This window comes from Mesoplodon mirus, assembly GCF_964341445.2.
Source record: "Mesoplodon mirus genome assembly, chromosome: 4".
In the NCBI taxonomy this organism is placed as follows: Eukaryota; Metazoa; Chordata; class Mammalia; order Artiodactyla; family Ziphiidae; genus Mesoplodon; species Mesoplodon mirus.
The window spans coordinates 133,860,245-133,887,604 of NC_138979.1; the positions used below are offsets into that span (position 1 = coordinate 133,860,245).

The window sequence follows — 27,360 nt, forward strand, 5'->3', positions numbered from 1 at the left end:
GTCACTTCCCCTTATGCCTTCTCTCTTCCTCGCGTTCTCCGCTCCAGATTCTTTTATTACGTTCGCAATGTTTTCACTTCCGTTTCCAGGGGCCTTCTGCCTAGTCCGATCTTCCGATGTGGACTACATGACCCAGTATTCATCACGGCAGATTGATTCCCGGGTCAAGAGGTCCGCGCTGGGTACATCACCATGGAAGCGATCGGTTTGGTCACGTGGTGCCCCTGGTTACGCCCGGAGGCAGCTGTGGGGTCTGGGGCTCAGACGGGGGCCATTTTGCCGAAGGCAGTCTCCGGGAGTTGGGGGTTTAAGCTGTTCTTTTTCCTCCTCTGCAGCTTGAGGCTTGGAGAAGAACAGGAAGGCTGGGCTCCATCGAGCCCTTCGGAGAAGATGGTTTCCTACAGGCTCCGCCACTTGACGACCCTTCATGGCGGCTGCGCCCTTCGCGCTGCTCCCGCTGCCGCCCCTTCCAGCCCTCTGTGCCTATCGCCTCCGGAGCCGCAGTCGTCCTCCCGCCCCAGAGACTGATGATAGACGAGGTGGGGGCGCCATGAGAGGTGAGAAAAACTACTGCTGCCGTGGAGCTGCCGGAGACCACGGTTCCTGCCCCCCGACACCTTCGCCTCTGGCCTCTACCCTCTTGATGCCCGCGGAGGCAATCTCAAGTAATTGGTCTGGGTCTGGAGGTGGTTTGTCAGGGGGAGATGAAGAGGAGACTCGGCTCCTTCAACAACTCCGGACCGCGCCGGATCCTTCCGAGGCCTTCCAGGCTTTACAGGCTGCTTTGCCGCGCCGGGGCGGTAGACTTGGCTTCCCCCGACGAAAGGAAGCATTGTATCGGGCCGTGGGTCGAGTGCTTGTGGAAGGAGGTAGTGATGAGAAGCGACTCTGCTTGCAACTCCTCTCGGACGTTCTCCGGGGTCAGGGGGAGGCAGGCCAGTTGGAAGAGGCCTTTAGCCTAGCACTTCTGCCTCAACTAGTTGTCTCCTTACGAGAAGAGAATCCAGCCCTGCGGAAAGATGCGCTGCAGATCCTACACGTGTGTCTGAAACGTAGTTCTGGAGAGGTGCTGAGAATGCTTATACAACAAGGACTGGAAAGTACCGATGCCCGGCTTAGAGCTTCCACGGCACTACTGTTCCCTATCTTGCTTACTCCTGAGGATTTGTTGCTCGGCCTAGATCTTACCGAGGTGATAATATCCTTAGCCCGAAAGCTTGGCGGTCAGGAGATAGAAGAAGAATCTGAGACAGCCTTCTCTGCACTTCAACAAATTGGGGAGCGTCTTGGCCAAGAGAGGTTTCAGTCATATATCTCTCGCCTGCCTTCTGCCCTGAGGAGACACTACAATCGCCGCCTGGAGTCCCAGTTTGGAAGTCAGGTTCCTTATTATTTGGAACTTGAAGCCTCTGGATTTCCTGAAGATCCCCTTCCCAGTGCAGTGCCTCTTTCCAACAGCAATCTTAAATTTGGGATTATTCCTCAGGAGCTGCATTCAAGGTTGTTAGATCAGGAAGACTATAAGAACCGGACTCAGGCTATTGAGGAGCTAAAACAGGTGATGGGACGCTTTAACCCTAGTTCCACCTCTCATTCTAGCCTCGTCAGTTTCATTAGTTTGATGTATAATTTGTTAGACGATTCTAACTTCAAAGTGGTCCATGGCACACTTCAAGTTCTTCATTTACTGGTTGTTCGTCTTGGAGAGCAGGTACAACAGTTCTTGGGACCAGTTATAGCAGCTTCTGTCAAAGTGCTGGCAGACAACAAGTTGGTGATCAAACAAGAATACATGAAAATCTTCCTCAAGCTAATGAAGGAAGTAGGTCCTCAACAGGTGCTTTGCTTACTCCTGGAACATCTCAAACATAAGCATTCCAGAGTGAGAGAGGAAGTGGTGAACATTTGCATCTGCTCCCTCCTGACCTATCCCAGTGAGGATTTTGACTTATCCAAACTGTCTTTTGATCTTGCCCCAGCTCTTGTAGATAGCAAACGCAGGGTACGCCAAGCAGCTCTTGAAGCCTTTGCTGTGTTGGCATCATCAATGGGCTCAGGTAAAACCAGCATCCTTTTCAAAGCTGTGGATACTGTTGAGCTGCAGGATAACGGAGATGGAGTGATGAATGCTGTGCAGGCCAGATTGGCTAGGAAAACCCTCCCAAAGTTAACAGAAGAGGGATTTGTGGAGTATGCAGTACTCATGCCATCATCTGCCCAGGGTAGATCAGGCCATTTGGCACATGGAGCAGATACAGACTGGCTTTTGGCGGGTAACAGAACTCAGAGTGCGCACTGTCACTGTGGTGACCACACAAGGGATAGCATGCAAATTTATGGATCTTATAGTCCAACTATCTGTACTCGAAGGGTACTAAGTGCAGGAAAAGGAAAAAATAAATTACCATGGGAAAATGAGCAGCCTGGAGTCACGGGAGAAAACCAGACCTCCAATTCAAAGGACATAGAACAGGTATGCATCTTCCCTAATTTCCTTGAGTTGAAGCAATGAAAGAATTTAAAATGAAAGTATGCTTGTAATGACTTAAAGGGGAGGCTCCTTGAGGACTGTATGCTTTGTTTTTAAGTCAATTCGCTGATGTATCTATTATAATGAGACAGGTTTGGTAGGTTAGGTAGGTTTCCTGCTTGATTGATTGGATTAAATTTGAGGCACAATTTGATATAGACAATGCTTGGATTTCAGTTTTGGCCTGTCACTTTGGCATATCAGTTATCTCATTCATACAACAAACACTGAATACCTGGTAGGTACCAGATAAAGAGCCAAGTTCTGGGAAGGAAGATAAGACCAGTTCTGCAGAGTTTAGGGAAAAGGTCAGACCTATAAACAGGCAGTTACAAATTTGTTAAGTGCTGAAATAGAAATATAAAGGGTCCTGTGGGAATACTGAAAATAGAAAAAATAATTCCACTGGAAAAGTAAAAAAAAAAAAAGCCTTCCAATAAGATATGACATCTGAACTGAGATTTTTTTCCTCAAGTTTTTATTTTGAAAATTCCAAATCTGTAGGTTACTTAAAAGAATAGTACAGCGAATATTCACGTGCTTCATCTGTGTTTACCACATTACCATCTATAATGAGATGAACTTTACATGACATCACCTCATGAGGCATGTAATATCAGGTGTCCCACTATTGGTGATGCTAAGTTTTATCATTTGGTTAAGGTGGTGATAGCCATATCACTCCATTGCAAAGGTTTACTTTCCTCTTTATAATTAGCACATGATCTGCAGGATGATATTTTGAGACCTTATGGATATGTCAATGACCTTCGACCCCTGTTGTTAGCATCCACTAATGATCCTTACCTGTATATTTATTACATTGGGAACTACAAAAAAGGGTGACACTTCTGAAAATTCTAATGGTCCTTCTGTATTTGTTACCTGGCATTCTTTTTTATTTTATGTGTAATAATTAAATACATTAGTATTCCTTTTGATGCTAAAATTGATTTGACCAGTGGCTGGCTCCTGTGTCCTTTCTCATGACTCTTTAGTCTTTGAACAGTATGATGCCCAGCCTTACCTTGTATTTTTCTTGCTCCAGACCTGGAATCAACCTTTTTTCCAAGAGCCCAAGAACTGCTTTTTTTTCGTGGAGAGTGGAATTTTAAAACCAAAGTCTGGGTATAGATGTGCTCACTGCTATTGCTTATCATTATGCATTGGTCCTTTCAGTGGACATAACCAGGGAATACCTTTTTTCCTTCCTTTCTTTCCTTCTTTCTTTCTTTTTTTTCTTTCTTTTCTTTCTTTTTTTTAATTTATTTTTTGGCTGTGTTGGGTCTTCGTTGCTGCACGTGGGCTTTCTCTAGTTGCAACAAGGGGGCTACTCTTCGTTGCGGTGCACAGGCTTCTCATTGTGGTGGCTTCTCTTGTTGTGGAGCACGGGCTCTAGGGCGTGCGGGCTTCAGTAGTTGTGGTGCATGGGCTCAGTAGTTGTGGCTCGTGGGCTCTAGAGCACAGGCCCAGTATTTGTGGCGCACGGGCTTAGTTGTTCCAAGGCATGTGGGGTCTCTCTGGACCAGGGATCGAACCTGTCTGCCCTGCATTGGCAGGCGGATTCTTAACCACTGTGCCACCAGGGAAGTCCCAATACCTTTTTTACTTTTTTAAAACAAATTCATACTGATACCTCTAGTTCAAATCCAGCACTACAAGGTTCTTACTCATCTTCCTTTAGTCCATGTTTGTATCTCCCTTCTCCCACAGTATAACTCTGGTCCCCAATATCAGTTATATTTATTCATATGCTGTAGCCTACAATACACAAAATATAATTACGACACCAGTAATACAACAACTAACTACCTAATAAATAAAGTTCAAGATTTCTTTGCAGTTGTTTTTATGCTTAGAATTATCCAACAGTCATATGGTCAAACTTTTCTTAAATTAACTTGTTTATAGGTGATTATAATCGAAATGGTATGATAAAAGATCAATAGGAATTTGCTAAGTGTGGATGCATCCTGGTGAATTTCAGACTGAAGATATATATGTTCAGAGACACTGAATTATAAAAGGACTTAGCGAGTTAATAAAAAATGGTGAATTTCTAAACAGCTGAAACAAGGAGTTTGGTGGGAAGCAACAGAAGATGAAACTAAAAATGTAGGCAAGGACCAAGTATGGAGATCATTTTTGTAAATAAGTAGTTCGTGCCTTTCTCAGAATGTATGGAGGAGAACTGTGTTCTCTCTTGTTCCTTTTAATTCTAAAATTTTTCATTTAAAAAAAAAAATTTTTCTGTATTTACATAATTTAGTCATATGGTTTTTCTCATGTATTTCTCATATAAGTACCGGGAAATGAATGATTTTCTGTAAGCATTTATTTTAACACTGCTTGTTATGTGTCAAATCTAAAATGTTAGTGTAGGGAGTTCTCTGGCAGTCCAGTAGTTAGGACTTGGTGCTTTCACTGTCGTGGCCCGGGTTCAATCCCTGGTTGGGGAACTAAGGTCCCACAAGCTGGGACTTCCCTGGTGGCGCAGTGGTTGAGAGTCCGTCTGCCAATGCAGGGGACGCGGGTTCAAGCCCTGGTCGAGGAAGATCCCACATGCCGCGGAGCAGCTAAGCCTGTGCGCCACAACTACTGAGCCTGCACCCTAGAGCCCACAAGCCACAACTACTGAGCCTGCATGCCACAACTACTGAAGCCCACATGCCTAGAGCCCGCGGTCCACGAAAAGAGAAGCCACCACAGTGGGAAGCCTGCACACTGCAACAAAGAGTAGCCCCTGCTCGCCGTAACTAGAGAAAGCCCATTCACAGCAACGAAGACCCAACACAGCCAAAAATAAATTAAAAAAAAAAAAAGATCCCACAAGCTGTGTGGTGTGGCCTAAAAAAAAAAAATAAGTTAATGTATTAAGATTCTGATACTGGCTAAAGCACCAAGAATCTGAAAATTAACACATTTCTGAAATTCTAGTGTAGATATATATTGCTTTTGAAAGAAGTTATGGTGAAATTAAAAATTATCCCAGAAATTAAGTTATACAGTCCTTCAGTATCTGAGGGAGATTGGTGTCAGGACACAGAAGCATACCAAAATCCACAGATGCTCAAGTCCCTTATATAAAATGTCATATTTTAGTTGCATATAACCTCCTCCTGTATGCTTTAAATCATTTCAAGATTACTTACAGTATCTAATACAATGTAAATGCTATATAAATAGTTGTAAATGCTATGTATTGCCAAGGAATGGAAAATTCAAATTTTGCTTTTTGGAACTTTATGGAAATTTTTTTTTTTTTAAACATTTCCCATCCACTGTTGGTTGAATCTGTGGATGTAGAACCCACCGATTTGGAGGGCTGACTATACTTTCTTGCTCAGAAATGGTCTGTAGAATAACTACATTGGAAATTATCTTAATGGAGGACATGGATTAAATATTTAAATATTTTTATGTGTGCAGTTTTTTAAAGTACATATATTTTTAAAAAATTAATAAATACTATATTTTCAAGCAGATGAATAGAGCACAGAGAATTTTTAGGACAGTGAAATTATTTTGTATGATACTACAGTGATGGATACTGGTCATGGATATATTTCTCCAAACCCATAGAATGTACAACACCAAAAGTAAACCCTAATATAAATCTATGGGTTTTCAATGATACTGATGTGTCAGTGTAGGTTCATCAGTTGTAACAAATGTACCACTCTGGTAGGGATGGTGTTAGTGGAGGGTGGGTATCTGCTATATGTGTGGGTGTGAGTAGGGGATATATGGGAACTCTCTGTACTTTCAATTTTGCTGTGAACCTAAAACTGCTCTAAAATATAGAGGAGGAGAGGGAGGTAAAGAGAGATAACTCAAATTTGAATGAGGTAACAAAATGCATAATAAATCCATGAATAGGAAGACCCAAAAAAATGGAAGTTAATTTGGGGAAAAATGAGCTTTAGGTAGAGGAAGGTAGAACACTCAGCTCAGTTTGTTGAAGACCACTATTCAAGAGACAAGGAAAGAACTAGAGATGTAGAACTTGGAAGTCCCATATTGAGAAGTAATTGTTGAAACTGTGAGATTGGAGGGGCTCTCCAGTGAAGGGCATTTAGAGTAAGAGCAGAGTGCTTAAGACTCAATTTTAGCCTACAGGTCCATTTCAGGAATAGCAGTAGGAGATAGAACCATACAAGGCAAAGAGAAAGAGTGCCTAAGAGTTGGAAGAGAACCAAGAAAGAACAAAGGTTTTAGAAGTGAAGTAAATAAAGTGTTTCAGGAAGCACATCAGTACTGTTAAATGCAGGGGAGATTGAAAAAGCATGATTTGTTCTTATATATTCAGCCTGCTACTTGTAAAATAATTTTGAAGGTACCTTTCTCATAATTTTATCTTTCTTAATTTCCTCTTAATAATTCTTCTGATTGTAAAAAATTATAGTGCTTATTATAGAAAATTTGGAAAATATAAAAAGGCACAAAGAAGAAATTTAAAGTTTTCAGCAATCTCACTACTGAGGCCTCCTGTGAATATTTTATTGCCTGTTCTTCAAGTATCATTTCAATTTATTTATACAAATGTAGATTATTTTTTCCATACACAAACGTCTCCCCCTTTCACTAACTTTACCATGAACGTTTTTTTCTTGAAAATAAATAATTTGTAGTAGGATCTTTATTGGCTGTTTAATATTAGATCATATAAGTCTGTTTAGCAGTTCTCTTACTTTTGAATATTTAGGCTTTTCAATTCTGTTTTTATTTCCACCATTTAGTTGATTATTTTTGTGCCCTGATATATAGACTGATAACCAGATTCCTCTGGTACTCTGGTTATCAGAAACTTTGCATCTCTTTCTGTGCTTTTATGACTTTTAATGGTTTAGTGGAGTCCAGTAATCAGGCATCACTAGCTGGCTGCCGTGTTAGCTATATTTTTCCTAACAGATTTCTCTACAACGTATTAAGAGTTACAGTAACCTAGACTGAAAAGTAAGGAGCATATGTGCTTTATGTGTATGTAGTTACTAGGTCTGTAGCTTTTTCAATGTAGAAGATTTGGTTATTGGAAGGTAATTGGGACATGGACGAAAGTGGTTTTAGACAGACCAAATTTATAAGTTTATGAGATGAATTGATAAGGAAATACAGGCAGTAAGCATTTACTAAACATCTTTTTGATCATCCACTATGTGTGAAGCCAAGTTCGAGCTTATAGATTACTCTATAAAGCACCGCCTAGCATTTTTTTCCTCTGTTTGTATTTAGCACGTGAGCCATGTCTTCTTTCTTCTCAGTGATGGTAAGCACTGTGCTGATAGGGACTGTTTTTGTTTGTTTGTTTATATAACAGTACTAACATAGTGCTGTGCCTACAATCAGTATCAACAAATATCTGTTAAGTGAAAAAATAGAATCTAAGGGTTTGAGGGTGAAAGAAAAGACCAAGCAAGGTATAGCAGGATGTAGTGGGATGAGTTATTACTATGTTTTATTTTTAAATAGGAAACACCCGATTTGAAAGAAGCAGAGAAAGAAGCCACCACTAACTTCAGCTTGCCTACTCTGTCTTGTACTGTGGTAGATTTTAGATTTGCAAGGAACATATGATTTGATCCCTGTAATCATATTTGAGAATCAAATTTGAGAGAGAAAGGCAAGGAATTAATGTCCCTAAATACTGAGTGAGTCAAGAACACAGGTATATAGAGAGGTTAGCTTTGGAATAGAGGCAGAAGTCTTTTCTTCTAGAACTGGAGGAAAAATAAAAGGACGATGACTTAGGATTCAGAAAAATTTTGAGACAGCAAAATTTTTTTTGAAGTCGAAAGGAAGACATGAGCTCTGGAATAGTGCTTATCGAATTTTAATGTGCATATGAATTACCTCAGTATCTTGTTAAAATACAGATTCTGGTTCAGTTTGGGAGGGGTTCTGAGACTACATGTCTAATAAGCTTCTAGGTGTTGCTGATGCTGCTGATTTGTGATTCACATTTTGAGGGCAGGGCTCTAATATTAGGCTTCCATATTCTGGTACACTAAGAGGCAAGCTGAGAATGGAAAATAGAGGATCAGGGATTTGAAGAATGTGGGAAAGATTTAGAATACTTAATGTGACAAATTTAAATGTAATAGAAAATCCCAAATTATTAAGTTGCACTAATGTATTTGGTGTGAACTTAATCCTAAAAATTGAAATTTTCCTTGGATAGTACATCGTTTCCAGTAAATAGTCCTTAATTTTCTTTAAAAAATATGATTGGAGGGCTTCCCTGGTGGCACAGTGGTTAAGAATCCACCTGCCAATGCAGGGGACACAGGTTCAAGCCCTGGTCCGGGAAGATCCCACATGCTGCAGAGAAGCTAAGCCCGTGAGCCACAACTACTGAACCTGTGCTCTAGAGCCCACGAACCACAACTACTGAGCCCATGTGCCACAACTACTGAAGCCCGTATGCCTAGAGCCCATGCTCTGCAGCAAGAGAAGCCCACGCACCACAACGAAGAGTAGCCCCCGCTCACTGCAACTAGAGAAAGCCCGTGCACAGCAACGGAAGACCCAATGCAGCCAAAAAATATATATATATATATGATTGGAATATCTGAAAGAGAAAAACCCTTAGTTTAAAACATGTCAAAATCATAAACAATCCTGAAAGCATATTTAATATCAGTGTAGATGTTGGATTGTTTCAATAAATAGTCATTAATTTTCTTTTTAAAATTTTATTGAGATATCTGAAGTATTTAAAAAACTTTTAATTTTAAAAAATTATTTATTTATTTATTTTTGTTTTTGGCCAAGCTGCGTGGTTTGCAGGATCTTAGTTTCCTGACCAGGAATTCAACCTCCAGCCAGGGCAGTGAAAGCGCCAAGTCCTAACCACTGGACCACCAGGGAATTCCCAAAAAAACTTTTATTTTTAATGCTTGTCAAAATCATGAGTAACCCAAAAGCATATCTATTCTCAGAGTAAACAATCTATTTAAAAACTTAAAAATAATTTAAAAATAAGTTTTTAAAAATAAACCTTAGGGCTTCCCTGGTGGCACAGTGGTTGAGAGTCCGCCTGCCGATTCAGGGGACACGGGTTCGTGCCCCGGTCCGGGAAGATCCCACATGCCGCGGAGCTGCTGGGCCCATGAGCCATGGCCGCTGAGCCTGCACGTCCGGAGCCTGCGCTTCCAGAGCCTGTGCTCCGCAACGGGAGAGGCCACAACAGTGAGAGGCCCGTGTACCGCAAAAAAATAAAAAAATAAATAAATCAAAATAAAATAAAAATAAACCTTAAAAAGCATATTAAATAAGACTATGTATTATATTGATTTTACGATCTAAAAAAAGCTATAGCAATTCCCTTGATAAATGGACGAAACATACCCATTTCCTTGTATACATATTTTTATTACCCTGTAACTTTTTAACCTAAGGCAGCATCAGCTATATATATTAAATATAACCTTACCCAAAGACACCAACTTTTGTTTCCTCACAGACAAAAAACTAAAAGTTATGTAACCAAGAACTGTCTTTTTATTCTCTCCATGAGTATATATATATATCCTTTTCATAATGATTTAAGTGGCAAAAATAAACATGGATTTGTCATCATCCAAAGTCATTTATATATCCTTTCACCTGTTTATTTGATGGTTATCCTGTAATGTATAACAGACAAGGGTAAATTTAACATGGGGAACTATATTTAATATCCTGTGGTAAATGATAATGGAAAAGAATATATATATGTGTAACTGAGTCACTTTGCTATACAGCAGAACTTAACATAACATTGTAAATCAACTATACTTCAATAAAATTTTTTAAAAAGTATTGTGATCAGTGATTTGCATTTTTATCTTAATTAGAAATTAGGTTTTAAAGATTTTTCATTAATTCAGTTTTTTTTTTTTTTTTTTTTTTTTTTTGCGATACGCGGGCCTCTCACTGCTGTGGCCTCTCCCGTTGCGGAGCACAGGCTCCGGACGCGCAGGCTCAGCGGCCATGGCTCACGGGCCCAGCCGCCCCGCAGCATGTGGGATCTTCCCAGACCGGGGCACCAACCCGTGTCCCCTGCATCGGCAGGCGGACTCTCAACCCCTGCGCCACCAGGGAAGCCCCAGTTTTGTATTACTCTAAAATCTTAAAGTTAACTGAGTCTAGAAATTATAATGTAAGCTAATGTATTAAGCATTATAAGATTTATGGCATTATAAGAATTGATCCCTTTTAATAAAGATATTATCTATTATAAAATTTAATTGAACACATGATTTTACAATTTTATATTTTGAAAATGAGTGATGTTAATGTATCCAACCAGTGAAACCAGTAGAGGAAATTTAAGAAATTTAAGTTAATTAGGCGTTTCCTGAGAGGATGAGTTCAAGTTTGCACAAACAATTATATCATACTGATATTATTTTTTTATATATTTATTTATTTATTTATTTTGGCTGCATCACGTCTTAGTTGCGGGACGTGGGATCTTTCATTGGGGTGCACAGGATCTTTCATTTTGGCGCATGGACTTCTCTCTAGTGGCATGGGCTCAGTAGTTGCCCTGTGGCATGTGGGATCTTAGTTCCCTGACCAGGGATCGAGCTGGCATCCCCCGCATTGCAAGACGGATTCTTAATCACTGGACCCCCAGGGAAGCCCCCTAATATTATTTTTACATGGTGATAAAATCTGGGCAAAGACAAAAAGCTGTTTTCAGATGAGTCTGATTTGTCCAAAGAGCCATCTTAAATAGAATTTTTATGTGAATTTTTTCTATACAAGTATATGCAGTGTATTAAAACTTCTGTTTAAGAACATTTTTTTTCCTTGTTCTTTAACCGAGTAACCAAGGTCATTAATGAAACCCACAGCTAGTCTGTGTTTTCCCTTGAATGTATAACTTTTGGCAAGACCATTTTTTTCCTTAAAGAGCTAGTACATTTAAAGCATCAGAAATAAAAGAAATCTTAAATTCTCTTTTTGGGTTTTACTTAGTTTAATGTGATATAAGCACTTAACCTAGTAATAATGATTTTTATAAGCCAATTGGAACAAGAGTTTGTTCCAGTTGATATTGTACTGATTGATTAATATTGTCTGTAGTGAGAGAAGATATACCAATTTGCTCAAAAAACTTCATATTCATAAAATGGAAATTTTTTTTACTTTCTACATAACTTAGAGGATCTAATTATGATAAATCAGTAGAATTTAAGGTAGAAGCAGGTGCCAATCTATTAAGAATATTGAGCAGCTAAAGAAACAAAAATATAATTAGATTCAGTAGGTTCATCAAGGAAGTATCATTGTTGGGTGTGTTGGTTTTAAATATATTTCCACAAATACTTTGAAATTCTTCACCTGAAGAACTGGAGTCCAGTTCCCCTCTCCCTGAACGTGTCTGGACTTACTGACTCACTTCTAACAAATAAAGGAGAAATGGTGGTGCGTGACTTCATAAACTAGGTCTTAAAAAGGCATTTTAGCTTCCACCTTGGTTGCTCTCTTTCTCTGATCACTTGCTCTGGAGGAACTCAGCTGCTATGTTGTGAGCAGCCCTTTGGAGAGGCCCAGATGGCAAGGAACTGAGGCCTCCTACCAGTAGCCACCTGAGTGAACTTCAGTGATCCTTCAGTCTCAGTCAGGCCTTCAGTTGACAGCAGCCTAGCCAACATCTTGATTGCAGCCTCAGAGATATCTAAACCATCCAGTTAATAAGTTGCTTCCAAATGTCTGATCCATAGAAAGAGAGACAATTATGTTTGTTGTTTTAAGCTACTGTATTTTGGGATAACTCATTACACAGCAATAGATAACTATTAGATTGAGAATTGTGGTTCCCAGGAATTTGGTGAGATTTTTTTTTCCAATGTCCATATCCTTTATAATAACAGCATTAAATTTTCTTAGTTTTTAAAAGGCTAAACTTGCTTAAGGTTTGGAAAACTATTAAATATTGTGCTGTTTGGCTTTTGGAAACCATCATTTTTCTAAGTTTTTCTAATTTATAATTAAGTTTCTTTACTGTCCTTTCTTTAGCTTTAGAATTCTAAAATAATGTTAATTTGCAGTTATTTATTTAGCGAAATCGAAGAAAGCTGACCATTGAATGTTAAGGGTTTTGTTTTCTTTAGTTTTGGTATAAGAATTTGATTTTTATGGATATTGTCAGGTATTGGGCCCATAATAAGTAAACATGAAAAAAACTTAATTTTGGGTGGAGGAAGAGGACTCTGGTTATTGGAGTAAAGTAGCTCATATTCATACATTTACAAAACAAGCAAAAACAACATACCAATAAGGAAACGAGATTCCAGATTCCCTGTCAGCTGCCACCTGACAAGCAGACTGCTGTCCAGCAGAAATCACCTGATAGACCATGAAGTCAAAACCCATTTCCACCATTGATGCCATCTGTGTGGAAACTATTGTCCATGTGCCCAGTCAAAATCAGAACCAGAAACAGACTTTATCAAGAATCAGATTCACTGCAAGAGCCCTATTGCTCAGTGAGTTATGTAAGGAAAGGTTCACTGAGGACTCAACGGTCCAAGTCTCAGAAAAGGTACACTTTGAGGCCATGTGTTTGATCCTCAAGTTAGGACCCAGAAGGGCAGTATATTACTGACACCTCCAGAAATAGACATCAAAGAGCAGTCAGAAGCATTTGGTTTGTTATTTTGCAATTTGTTTTCTTACATGAGAGAGAGAGTCAGCTAATAGGCTAAATCAAGGAAAAACCAGGAGTGAGAAAAGAGAAAAAAATTATTACAGACTAGACATAGTTAAGTCTTGTTTACACATTTTGTGGGTAAACTGGTTAGCTGATACCTACAAAGAGTTCAGTCTGGGTATTCTGTTCTTCTGTAGGAAGACTAAGGATATCAAAGAAACCATTTTAGTTGTTTTTAAAAAATACTTACTATGCAACAATCTTTCTAAGGTCTGCTAGTCTCCTTCCATCAGCACTGGTACCTTATGCCAGGTATGTACCATTTCCCTCATTGATATTCCTTACTTATCAATATACAAAAAAAATTTGGAAGCAACCTAAATGTTCAATAATAGGAGAATGGCATATCTAGTCAATGGAATATTATGCAGGCTTTAAGCATAGTTTATGTCCTTAGACCTAGCAATTCCATTTTTAGTATTTCTGTAGAACTATATATTTCTCTTTATATATATTATATTTCTGTAGAGCATATAATACACAAGGATATGTGCATAATCATGTTCACTACAAGATTGTAATAGTAAAAAGTTGTGACAAGGAAAATGTCCATCAGTTGGGAACTGTGAGTCCAACCATAATGTGGAATACTGGGCAACAGTTAAAAAGAGTAAGATTTGTACGGATTAACATGGAAGGATGTCTACAATATGCTGAATACTAACTATGTGCCAGAGTAGTATATGATCTATTTTTGTTTCTTTTTAAAATTGCTTATTGAAAAATGTATATATGTTGAGAAAGAACTGTTAACAGAGTTTATCCACATGATTCTAGTGAAAAGGGTGCCAAAGAAGAATTTGACTTTTTATCTTTTTTTTTTTTTTTTACTATAAGTAGTTACTACTCTTTGTAATGAAAGTTTGTAGCACTTATGAGAGGTTTTAATAACATGGGAAATATAATGTTTATAATAATTCATTATAATGTTAAGTGCAAAACTGGGGTATAAAACTTGTTATATATGGTATCACAACTCTGTTTTCTTAAAGGTTGCATAGAAAATGATTTGAAAAAACACACAAAGATGTTTCAGAAGGTGACTTTGGAGGTAATTGGAATGAACTTTTTTAATGGCCACCATTAAGGGACAAGTTTGGAGTCCAGGTAAAACCAGAAAGAACTGGTAGAATATGAATGGGTCCAAACCTGGAGGCCGGAGGTTAAGATAAATTTAGTACAAGCTCAATAAAGGCAAGAGTGTAGGTGGTTTCTGAGAGAATTAGCTATTAAAAAGTCTTTTCCTGATAATTTACTACTAACTATACCAAAGTGGAATTAAAACTATTTTTGTAATGGAACTTCCCTGGCAGTCTAGTGGTTAAGACTGTGTTCCCAATGTAGGGGGCACGGGTTCTTTCCCTGGTCAGGGAACTAAAAGCCCACATACAGCCAAAAAAGAAAGAAGAAAACAACAACAACTATTTTTGTGATGTCCTTAACATACCTTGCCAAAAGCTGAACTAAGATGTGTTAGGTCAAAGAAATGTTTTTATGAAAAATATATAAGCAATCAAGTGTAAAGGTTAAGAGATAATAAACAGCAAGATTAAAATAGTAGATAAGACTGTGAATTTCAAATCATTGTTAATATTAAATGTGAAACTTGCCTTTTATAACAGTTTCATTTACTGTAAGGAATTAAGTGAATTAAATTTTAAGATATTAACTTCAAAGACTTAAAACTCAGTTCCATCTTCCTAAGAGTCATAAGGTGCTCTAAACAGACTGCTTCATATTTTGTAAATTTAGCTCACAACATTTTCAAAATATATGTGTACTTTTCTCTTTTATGCTAACTCATTTCCCTTTCCCTTTATTTTTTTGTTTAGTCCCATCAAAGCTTATCCTGATGAAAATCATTTGACTGCTTTTAAGAGAGACCAAAAGAGACCTCTCATGTTAATAATAATTGGCTGGGGGCCTCCCTGGTGGCGCAGTGGTTGAGAGTCCGCCTGCCGATGCAGGGGATACGGGTTCGTGCCCCGGTCTGGGAGGATCCCATATGCCGCGGAGCGGCTGGGCCCGTGAGCCATGGCCGCTGAGCCTGCGCATCCGGAGCCTGCGTGTCCGGAGCCTGTGCTCCGCGACGGGAGAGGCCACAGCAGTGAGAGGCCCGCATACGCAAAAAAAAAAAAAAAAAAAAATAATAATAATAATTGGTGTGTCTACAGTCTGCTTTCAAATATTTGCAGATTTTTCTACAGCAAAATGTAATTCCTGACTTCTAGATTCTTGAAAATGCCAGATTCACAAACACATTCTCCACTGCTACCACTGCCCCCATTATCTCCACCCCACCACCACTACCACTAGCTGTTGTATTCACTGTCATACATATTCATGTTCTGTTCTCTAAGCAGAAATTAATTATGGAGTAATTCTAATGTAAGTATATTCCATACTGGAGAATTATTTCTGGATTACTCATGATTTTAACTGGGTTCATATACCTTCTTTTAATGTATCTAATCAAAAGTTGACTGTAATTGATTTCATTTTTATTCCATTGTATCCTTTTCATACTGCCTTCTGTATAATCAGTCACAGAAATTATAACATTGGATTTTGAGAAAGTAAAGTCAGGCCTTTTTCAGCTGAGGCATTCATTATTTCTCACTGGTGTTTTGGGATTAATTTTTGAAGGAGTTAACAGGTTTTTCACAAAATTTGATGAGGAATAAGAAGTTACTTGAGGTATATTTGGTAGTTTATAGTCTTAATCTTGTAATGGTCAAGTAGCTAAGAGGTTTTCAAATAGATGTATCTTTAATTTTATTGTATTTCATTGTGATTTGACACTTGACAAAGTTTGTAGAGAAGGATACCTGAGAAGACTTACAGTTCACTGCATGTATAGATTTGATTGTGTCTGTAAGCGCCAAATAAATATATGGACAGTAAGTATAATTTCTTGTGTGTTCACTCAATTTTTAAAATGTTCTATAGCTATGATCAATGTGAAATAATCCAGAGCAATTGAGACCATTGTTGGTGAAGAATTCTGAACACTTGAATCATGCTTTCGCTTAGTTCTTTAACTATGATTAGGTAGAAATTCAAAATTCTATCCTGGCACTTTTGTACCTTAAGGATCAAAGTGGGTATGTGGAAAAGGAATTGGAAACTATAAAGTACTAGACGTAAATAAAGTATTATGTACTTGGTTTTGACTGAAAGACCTATCATACAGAATTTCCTAAGGGAACCGTGACATAGGTTACATTTACATTTGGGCTGCAGAATATGGATAGTAAATTTGTCTCACTAAGAATAGTAAAATGGGATGCTTACAGGTTCAGTGATCTTCAATTAACATTTATTGTCCAATGCTCAAAGATGACATAGTGTGACTGGCCATGCTGCTGAATCAGAAATGTCCTTTTCTCTATTCAAGTTGTCATTTCACTCTTTTTGTCATTTGCTTTCTTTCCTTCCTAGCTGCCAGGTGTGTACTCTAGGAAGGTAAGGTACAGAAAAGGTTTGGGGTGAGATATAAGAAAGAGGAAAAAAATTAGCATTTCTATCATGGCATGAAAAAATACTGCTAGTGTACCATACTGTATGTGGACGTTTATTTGTATCATTGTATATTTGATAAATTTATTTTTTTTCTTTTAATCTGAATTTCATAATTAGGTCTAAATTGTGTCATATTTATTGCCAAGTAGACTTAACCCACATTTGCTAATTTATTATTCTGTTCTTATAGTTTTCAGCCGATGATTTCATTCCATCTCCAAAATTAAAGCCCTCTCAAGGAATGCCAGTCAATGATGGTTTATGTTTTAGCAGAAAAAGAGTGTCAAGAAACTTATTTCAGAAGAGTTGGGAATTTAACTCAGATTCTCTTCCTACATGTGCTGCTGGTAAGTGAAAGTTTCAGGTAATGGAAATTTTGAACCAAGTTAAAGATTCCTCTAAACTTCATGGTTCTTTTAAGAGCTCATAGAACTTATAATCTAGTAGACAGTTCAGATTCAATAAATATTTGTTAAAGATCTGATAAGAATGGACAGTTTGACATAATTGTCTCATAAGACCCTGGGAGTGTTTCTTACTGAAATCCTTTAAGTAGTAATGTAAGGCAATATTTGCTTAATCAACAACCCATATTTACTGAGTATATCCTATGTACAGGTACTTTTCTAGGTAATAGGGATATAGCAGTCAACAAAAGAGGGAAAACTTTCTGCCTAATAGGTCTTTCATTCTAGTTGGACAAAGCAAACATTAAATAAATGCAAAACAGAGTAGGTTAGATGGTGATAAATGCTATGGAAAAAAAAAGCAGAAAAGAGGAATATAGAGGAGGGGCTACTTTAAATAAAGTGATGAAAGAAGGCCATATTCAGAAGGGAATATTTGAAGCAAAGCACATAGATATCAAGAGAGAACAGCGAATAATTCCAGGAAGAGGGAACAGTTAGTGCAGAGTATGGGACACGTTTGAGAAAGATCAAAGAAGCTAGTAAGTCTGGAATGAAATGCGTTAAGGGGAAGAGAAATGGAAAATTAACTTGAAGAGATAATAGGGATTCTTATTTTAAGGCCTAATGGTCTTTTGAATGAACTTTGGCTTTTACTCTGAGTGAGGAATATTTTTGAGGAAAGAAGTAACATCAGTTGCCTTGCTTTCCAGGCTTGTTTTGGATGTTATATTTGAAATAGATTAAAGGAGACAAGGGAGAAAACAGGGAGTCTGTTGTAATCCAGGCTAGAGTTGATGGAGGCTTTGACCAGTGTAGCAGTAAATGTAGTGAAAAGTGATTGGATTCTGAATATATGTCAAGGGTACAGTTGATATGATTTGCTGATGGGTTGTGTAGGAGTGTGAGAGGGAAGTCAAGAGTGCTCTAAGGTTTTTTGTCCAGAGCAACTGGAAAGATGTTTAATTGCCTAAGTAAGTGTTACAGAAAGTAAATATTATGTTGTTCAGAGAACATGGTCACTATCATGGGCCTTATCAGATAGAAAAGGCATTAAAGAGGAGATAGTACTTGAACTGCATCTTTTTGGGATATATATGATTTAAGATGTTAGAGGGGAGGTATGAAGAGAGCAAAGGCTCACATTAGGAATGGGCTTGAGATGTTCTGGCAACTGAGTAAAGGCAAGATTCATTTTAGATGGTCAAAGATAAATTGGGATGTGGGGAGCCCTTGTGTGCTAGATTCAAAAATTTGAGCTATAGGGAGCTAATAGAGATTTTTTCTGTTAAGGAAAAAAGAAGCTAGGGTTACAAGGTTGTTTACAAATTGAATAGAAATGAATAATCAGGAAAATATGACTGGATATAAAAAATAAAGAAGGGGAATAAAAATTTCAAGACTTAGTACCCAGGTAATTAGAAAAATGGTAATGTGTTGACAGAACGAAACCAGTTAGGAAGGGAAAATGGAGTATAACATAAAGATTGAGTTTGTTTTTTATTTAAGATCCAAATGGTATCAGTTATTGAAATTTGTTTGCTATGAGTTCAGACACAATATTTAGAAAACATTGTTACCCTAGGAGAATTTATAGACCTTTATGCAGTAAAATTCCATAATATTTTCATACAAAAATTAAGTGTTATAATGATTGTGTAGTTGAATGTTTATTTAATAGACAAAAAGAAATGCAAGAATATATCCAGTTATGCTTGTACCATTACTTGGGATTTTTATAAGGCTCATGTATTTTTGTACCATCTGGAAGTTCTTACCTAATTTTACAGATTTTAAATAACTGAGACAACATGTAATTTAATGATAGATTGAATGATATGAATTACAAGTACTATAGGGATTCAAGAAAGGAAAAGATCATAGGTATGGAAGTGGTTTACAACAACTCCAGGAAAGAGGTTGGACTTGAGCTGAATTTTAAAGAAGGGAAGTGTTTGTGATTGGCAGTGAGGCAAGATTTCAGGAGAAAGTATAACTGAAGCATGGAGGTAAGAATTACCTTAGAAGATGTCCAGTACATGAAGGATAAAGGGGCTTGAAATCGTAGAGAAAGAGTTATAAAAAATCAGAATTTTAGAAATACATACAAAGGGTTTTATAGATGAATAAACTAAATACCAAAGAGATCAATATCACCTTCTTTTCTTCAGACTTATTCCCCTGCCCAGGAATAACCTTAACCAGCCACAGGAAGGGGAAAGGGATCTGGGAAATATGCCTGGATAAGCTTGGAAACTGTGCAGATGCTGTGTTACATGTTAGGAAAGAAAGAAGAGTCCTGCAGTAGACCTTTTTGGGTAGAGTGTAAATGTACTTACAAATACTGGGAAGAAGGAAAGCCAGGTCTGGAGAAACCTTCCATGGTGAGAGAAGGGAGCATGTAGGAAGAAACTGCCTTTGTACATATTTTTCAATATATTTTTCTTTTCTCTGTACTTTACCAGTCTTTCTGTCCTTTAACCCCTGTCACTGATCAGATCTGCCAATAGCAAAAGCTTTATCCCTTTCTTGCCTTCCTGGCTCACTGTATATATACTCCTGTATTTATTCCCACACAAATGACACCAACATTTGTGAAATTAGATGTGTTCATGAAATAAAGTTAACTTTTGACTTTATGTTTTTCTCCTCCTTCCTTCCAAAGGCACCACTGGGACTCATCAGACAGATCTTTCTGGGAAACGTGGACAACTTGGATTTTCACAGATATGTGGTAAAATTGGCAGTGTGGATTCTGACTTACAGTACCTGGGGACAACTAACAGTCATCAAGATAAAGGTTTAAATTCCTACTTTATTTGGATACAGATAATTTATAATTATTATGTGGGGTTTCCAAATCTACTTTATGTGTTATTTTGGGTAATTATACTCATTACAGAAAAGAAAAGGATGTTGTATTTAAAAAAATTTTTTTTAATCAGATTTTTTATAACTGTTATCCTAAAATGTTAGATTTAGTAATCTTGATATATATATATATGACTAATTAAAATTAGAGAGCTTAGAAATTCATGGTACAGATGAGCATTTTAATACCAAGTAATTGGAAATAAAATTATCCATTAAGGATTACTGTGTTAGCAGAAGACAGTTATTTTCCATAACAGTTTTAAATTTTAAACAATTTATTATGTCTCCTGTTAGGAACCATAACTTCCTGACTAGCTATCATTTCAGATATCTTACATATTTATAAGATATAGAACAAAAGGGAGGGTTTGAGGCTGGCTGTCAGTCATATGAATTTTGGATATGAAGATGTTTCTTCAATTTCTATGCTAATTAATAGCTATATCAATTATTATTTAGTAGAATCAAATCAAATATTTCTAGAGATATTTTGATTTTGTTGTATATCCTTTACTAAAATTTTTTGAGTGATAGGGTTGTACTTCTGTCTTTATTTGTTGATGAAAATATAATGCTCATTAGAAATTAGTGAAGATTTAGTTAATAGTAAAGCACTTACACTTTAGCCATCCTTTCCTCCACCCACTCCAAAGGGCCACATGACTCCATAAAGTTTTTCTTTATGGTGTTATTCCCAATAAAATAGTTTATCTTTCTTAATGATATAGGTTTTTTTTCCCAAATCTGGATGAGATACCTTTGTGACTGGTGATTAGTAGAAACAGAGAGGCTTCTCTGTGTTGCTTAGCCTCTTCCTGTTTTGGATATCCCGGAATGATTACATTACTTTTGTAAACTACCTCCACTCTCAGTGTTTAATCAGATCTTCATAGTAGCTCTGGTTTTTATAACCTCTCAGAATACTTGTTAGAGCAGCTACTAAAGGAATATCATGTTTTTCTAAGGTCAAGGTTTAACTTACTAGTAGGTTGTGTATGTAAATTTGTGACCACTTAAGTCTCCAATAAGATTTAGGTAGAAGTAGAGGTCCTAAGCATGTCAGATATAATTAAAAGTAAATGATACATGATATACATAGTCATTTAAGTCTTCAGAAAAATGTTTTATTTGTTATATACATAAGCTAGGTCTGTTGTCTTAGAAAGTCGTCAAAAAATTTTAAGGAAAATTTGAGGGAACCTCTAAAAGATTACAAATAGACTTTTTAAAATTGAAGTATAGTTGATTTATTAGGTTGGCCAAAAAAGTTCATTTGGTTTTAAGTAAAAATAAAAGACAAATTTTTCATTTTCACCAAGAACTTTATTGAACAGCATATTCATTAACCAAACAAACTTTTTGTCCAACCCAATACAATATTATTTAAGAAACAGGTGTACAATATAGTGGTTCACAAATTTTAAAGGTTATATTCCATTTATAGCTATAAAATATTGGCTATATTCCTTGCATTGTACAATATATCCTTGTAGCTTATTTATACATAATAGTTTGTATCTCTTAACCCCCTACGCTTATATTGCCCCTCCCCTCCCGTCCCTCTCCCCACTGGTGACCATTAGTTTGTTCTCTATATCTGTGAGTCTGCTTCTTTATTGTTACCTTCACTAGTTTGTTGTATTTTTCTTTTTTCTTTCTTTTTTTTTTTTTTTTTTGGTGGTACGCGGGCCTCTCACTGTTGTGGCCTCTCCCCTTGTGGAGCACAGGCTCCGGATGCGCAGGCTCAGCGGCCATGGCTCACGGGCCCAGCCGCTCTGCGGCATGTGGGATCTCCCTGGACCAGGGTACGAACCCGTGTCCCCTGCATCGGCAGGTGGACTCTCAACCACTGCGCCACCAGGGAAGCCCTAGTTTGTTGTAGTTTTTAGATTCAAATGTAAGTGATACCACTCAGTATTTATCTTTCTCTGTCTGACTTATTTCACTTAGCATAATAGCCTCCAAGTCCATCCATGTTGCTACAAATGGCAAAATTTTATTCTGTTTTGTGGTTGAGTAGTATTCCATTGTAGATATATACCACATCTTCTTTATCCATTCATCTGTCGTTGGACACTTCAGTTGCTTCCATATCTCGGCTATTGTAAATAATGTTGCTGTGAACATTGGGGTGCATGTATCTTTTCAAATTAGAGTTTTTGGGTTTTTTTCAGATATATACCCAGGAGTGGAATTGTTGGGTCATATTGTAGTTCTATTTGTAATTTTTTGAGAAACCTCTATACTGTTTTCCACAGTGGCTGCACCAATTTACATTCCTACCAACACTGTCTGAGGGTTCCCCTTTCTCCACATCCTTGCCAACATTTGTTATTTGTGTTCTTTTTGATGATAGCCATTCTGACAGGTGTGAGGTGATATCTATCGCCTTGTGGTTTTGATTTGCATTTCCTTTCCCTGATGATTAGCAATGTTGAACATTTTTTCATGTGCCTGTTGGCCATCTGCATTTCCTTTTTGGAAGAATGTCTATTCAGTTTTTCTGCCTATTTTTTAATCGGATTGTTTGTTTTTTTGGTGTTGAGTTATATGAGCTGTTTATACGCTTGGATATTAATCCTTTATCAGTCATACCATTTGCAAATATTTGTTCCCATTTAGTAGGTCGTCTTTTCGCTTGTTGATGGTTTCCTTTGCTGTATAAAAGCTTTTAAGGGCTTCCCTGGTGGCGCAAGTGGTTGGGAGTCCGCCTGCCGATGCGGGGGACACGAGTTCGTGCCCCGGTCTGGGAGGATCCCACATGCCGCGGAGCGGCTGCGCCCGTGAGCCATGGCCGCTGAGCCTGCGCGTCCGGAGCCTGTGCGCCGCAACGGGAGAGGCCACAACAGTGAGAAGCCCGCGTACCGCAAAAAAAAAAAAAAAAAAAAAAAAGCTTTTAAGTTTAATTGGGTCTCATTTGTTTATTTTTCCTTTTATTTCCTTTACTTTAGGAGTTGGATCCAAAAAAATACTGCTGCGATTTGTGTCAAAGAGTGTTCTGCCTATATTTTCCTCTAGGAGTTTTATAGTATCTGGTCTTACCTTTAGGTCTTTCATCCATTTTGAGTCTATGTTTTGTATATGATGTTAGAGAAATGTTCTAATTTCATTCTTTTGCATGTAACTGTCCAGTTTTCCTAGCACTGCTTATTTGAAGAGATTGTCTTTTCTCCATTGTTTATTCTTGCCTCCTTTATCGTGGATTAATTGACCATAAATGCATGAATTTATTACTGGGCTCTTTATCTTGTTCCATTGATCTGTGTGTCTGTTTTTGTGCCAGTACCATACTGTTTTGATGACTATAGCTTTGTAATATAGTCTGAAATCAGGGAGTGTAATTCCTCCAGCTCTGTTCTCTCTCAAAATTGTTTTGGTTATTCGGGATCTTTTGTGCTTTCATACAAATTAAAAAAAAATTTTGGGGGCTTCCCTGGTGGCGCAGTGGTTGAGAGTCCGCCTGCCGATGCAGGGGACGCGGGTTCGTGCCCCTGTCCGGGAGGATCCCACATGCCACGGAGCAGCTGGGCCCGTGAGCCATGGCCGCTGGGCCTGCGCGTCTGGAGCCTGTGCTCCGCAACAGGAGAGGCCACAACAGTGAGAGGCCCGCGTAATGCAAAAAAAAAAAAAAAAATTTTGTTCTAGTTCCATGAAAAATACCATTGGTATGTTGATAGGCATTGCCCTGAATCTGTAGATTGCCTTGGGTAGTATGGTCATTTTAACAATGTTGATTCTTTCAATCCAAGAACACAGTATATCTTTCCATCTGTTTGTGCCATCTTCAATTTCTTTCATCAGTGTCTTATCATTTTCCAAGTATTGGTCTTTTACCTCCTTAGGTAGGTTTATTCCTAGGTATTTTATTCTTTTTGATGCAATGGTAAATGGGATTGTTTCCTTAATTTCTCTTTCTTTTTTTAAAATTTATTTATTCATTTATTCATTTTTGGCTGCATTGGGTTTCCATTGCTGCGCGCAGGCCTTTTCTAGTTGCGGCTAGTGGGGGCTACTCTTCATTGCAGTGTGTGGGCTTCTCGTTGTGGTGGCCTCTCTTGTTGTGGAGCATGGGCCCCAGGCACGTGGGCTTCAGTAGTTGTGGCACGCGGGCTCAGTAGTTGTGGCTCGCGGGCTCTAGAGCACAGGCTCAGTAGTTGCGGCACATGGGCTTAGCTGCTCCGCGGCATGTGGGATCTTCCCGGACCAGGGCTCGAACCTGTGTCCCCTGCATTGCTAGGCGGACTCCTACCCAGGGCACCACCAGGGAAGCCCCTTAATTTCTCTTTCTGATAGTTTTTTCATGTTTGTTTTTTGGCTGTGCCACACGGCTCGTGGGATCTTACTTCCCCTACCAGGAATTGAACCCAGGCCCTTGGCGGCGAAAGCGTAGAGTCCTAACCACTGGAGCACCAGGGAATTCCCTGATAGTTTGTTGTTATTGTATAGAAATGCAACAGATTTCTGTATATTTTGTATCTTGCAACTTTACTGAATTCATTGATGAGCACTAGTAGTATTCTGGTAGTGTCTCTAGGATTTTCTGTGTATAGTATCATGTCATGTGCAAACAGTGACAGTTTTACTTCTTCCTTTCCAATTTGGATTCTTATTATTTCTTCTTCTTTTCTGATTGCTGTGGCTAGGACTTTGAAAACTATGTTGAATAAACGTGGCAAGAGTGGGCATCTGTGTCTTGTTCCTGATCTTAGGAAATGCTTTCAGCTTTTCACCACTGAGTATGTTAGCTGTGGGTTTGTCATATGTGGCCTTCAGTAACTTGAGGTATGTTTCCTCTATGCCCACTTTCTGGAGAGGTTTTATCATAAGTGGATGTTGAATTTTATCAAGAGCTGTTTCTGCATCTCTTGCTATGATCATAAGGTTTTTATTCTTCAGTTTGTTAATGTGGCATGTCACATTGATTGATTTACAGATATTGAAAAATCCTTGCATCCCTGGCATAAATCCCACTTGATCATGGTGTAGGATCCTTTTAATGTATTGCTGGACTTTTTTTTGCTAGTGTTTTGTTGAGGATTTTTACATCTATGTTCATCAGTGATATTGGCCTGCAATTTTCTTTTTTTGTGGCATCTTTGTCTGGTTTTGGTATCAGTGTGATGTTGTCCTCATAGAATGAGTTTGGCAGTGTTCCTTCCTCTGTAATTTTGTGGAATAGTTTGAGGATAGGTGAATTGATAAAACTCACCTGTGAAGCTATCTGGTACCAGAGTTTTGTTTGTCGGGAGTTTTAAAATTACTGACTCAATTTCAGTACTGGTAATTGGTCTGTTCATATCTTCTGTTTCTTCCTGGTTCAGCCTTGGGAGATTATACCTTTCTAAGCAGATAAAACATGGTACAATGTAGTGGTTAAAAGCACAGGCTTGGGAGCCAGAGTGCCTGAGTTCATATTCCAGCTTTATAATTTCCTAGTGTGCGATTTTTAGCAATTTACTCTGTCATTTTTTTATCTATAAAATAGGAATAGTACCAACCCCACAAAATTGTTGTGAGGATTAAATTAGTTAATGCATATAAAGTACTTGGAACACCACCTGGCACATAAACATTAGCTCAATAAATATTAGCTCTCATCATTGTCATCATAGTCTTCATCATTATCATTATTACCATTATTGGATTAATTATCTATGTAGAAAATCCAAAAGGATATACAGAAAACTATTAAAATAATAAATAATTTAGCAAGGTTGCCAAATATAAAACCTGAAAGGAAAGGTCAATAAAGCTCCCAGACACCAGCAACATTCAGAAAATGTAGTTTTTAAGAAAGATTGTAGTATCAACAAAATGCGTAAGTATCTGGAAATCTAACAGAAGATTTGCATACCATTTATTATGAAAACTAAACTACTTTTTTGAGAGACATGAAAGAAAGCCTGAATAAATTAAAAGAGATCCTATATTTTTAAACAAGGAGACTCAGTGTCATTTCTGTCAAAATCTCAACAGGATCTTTTATGGAACCTGACAGGCTAATCCTGAAATTCATATGAAAGAATGGAGGACCAAGAATGGCCTAGATAATTCTAAAGAAGATCAAAATGGAAGGAGACAACATGATTACTAGAGTTAACACTGCTGTGTGGCATACAGAAAAGTTGTTACGAGAATAAATCCTAAGTGTTCTCATCACAAAGAGAAAATTTGTTTTTCCTTTTTCTTTTCTTTTTATTGTATCCATGTCAGAAGGTAGATGTTCACTGAACCTATTTTGGTAATCATTTCACAATGTATATATATATATATATCAAACCATCATGGTGTATGCCTGAAAGTTATACAGTAATGTATGTCAACCATCTCTCAATAAAACTGGAAAAAAAATGGAAGGAGACTCATCCTATCAGCATGATGATAAATAAAACATCGTGGTGCTAGTGCAAGAACAGACAAAAAGACTAAGGCAACCAATAAGAAGCACCTAAGAATAGACCTAAATATACATATGGGAGATTTATAGATGAAAGAGAAACGATGCGTGACTCAAGAAGTGGCATTGGGAAAACTGGACTATCTATATAGCAGAAAGTTAACTTAGGTCTTTACCTCACGTCGTACAAAAATATAAATGCCAGATGGGATTAAAAACCTGAATGTGAAAAGCAAGAAAACTTAAAACTCTTAGAAGATGTGTATAAATAAATTACATTCTCTTTTGTTTTATTACAGTTTATGCTAGCCTAAATTTTGGCAGTAAGACACAGCAAACATTTGGTAGTCAGACAGAATGTACTTCATCATACTCTGGTCCAAATCCAAGTTCAGGAGGCTTCATTCATCCATCCTATCCTCTCTCATCACCTCGAACTAGTCCAAAGCACACGTCTCTTACTGTATCTCCAAAGAAGTCCCAAGATAATTCCATTAATTTCTCAAATTCCTGGCCTCTTCAAAGCTTTGAAGGAGTTTCAAAGCCAAGTCCACAGAAAAAGCTTGTCAGCCAAAAGTCATCTGATCATACAGGTATACATGATGGTAAAAATTAATACTTTGTTCAAATTTATTTGTATGTTCGAATAATTACTTTGAAGTTCGGGTTGTTAGATCTTTAAAAGCTGGTAAATTGTGTTTTATTTCTCTGAATTAGTAAATATTTAAGAAATTTTTAACAGAATGTTAAGTAGATCAAATGTGTAATATAAAATTCAATTGAAATTCTCATTTCTTATTTTTCTTATATTGGCACTTCAAAATCCTTTTTCGGAACTAAACAAATAATAATGCTTTATAATGTACATGAACAGGAACAGCCTGAGATCCTACTAACAAGTTTTAGCTTTACAAATATAAAATATCAT

General features: G+C 37.7%; 1 protein-coding gene across 1 annotated transcript in view; it reads left to right on the forward strand.

Moving 5' to 3' along the window:
- The first annotated feature begins 236 nt into the window (after nt 1-236).
- The window catches only part of TOGARAM1 (TOG array regulator of axonemal microtubules 1), a 77,699-nt gene continuing 50,575 nt past the window's right edge, over nt 237-27,360 (forward strand). Inside the window, exons 1-4 of the mRNA XM_082620182.1 lie at nt 237-2,473; nt 16,945-17,101; nt 19,827-19,961; nt 26,732-27,025. Of these exons, the coding sequence (XP_082476308.1) occupies nt 428-2,473; nt 16,945-17,101; nt 19,827-19,961; nt 26,732-27,025 (2,632 nt within the window). The 5' untranslated portion in view covers nt 237-427. The remainder of the gene's footprint in view (nt 2,474-16,944; nt 17,102-19,826; nt 19,962-26,731; nt 27,026-27,360) is intronic.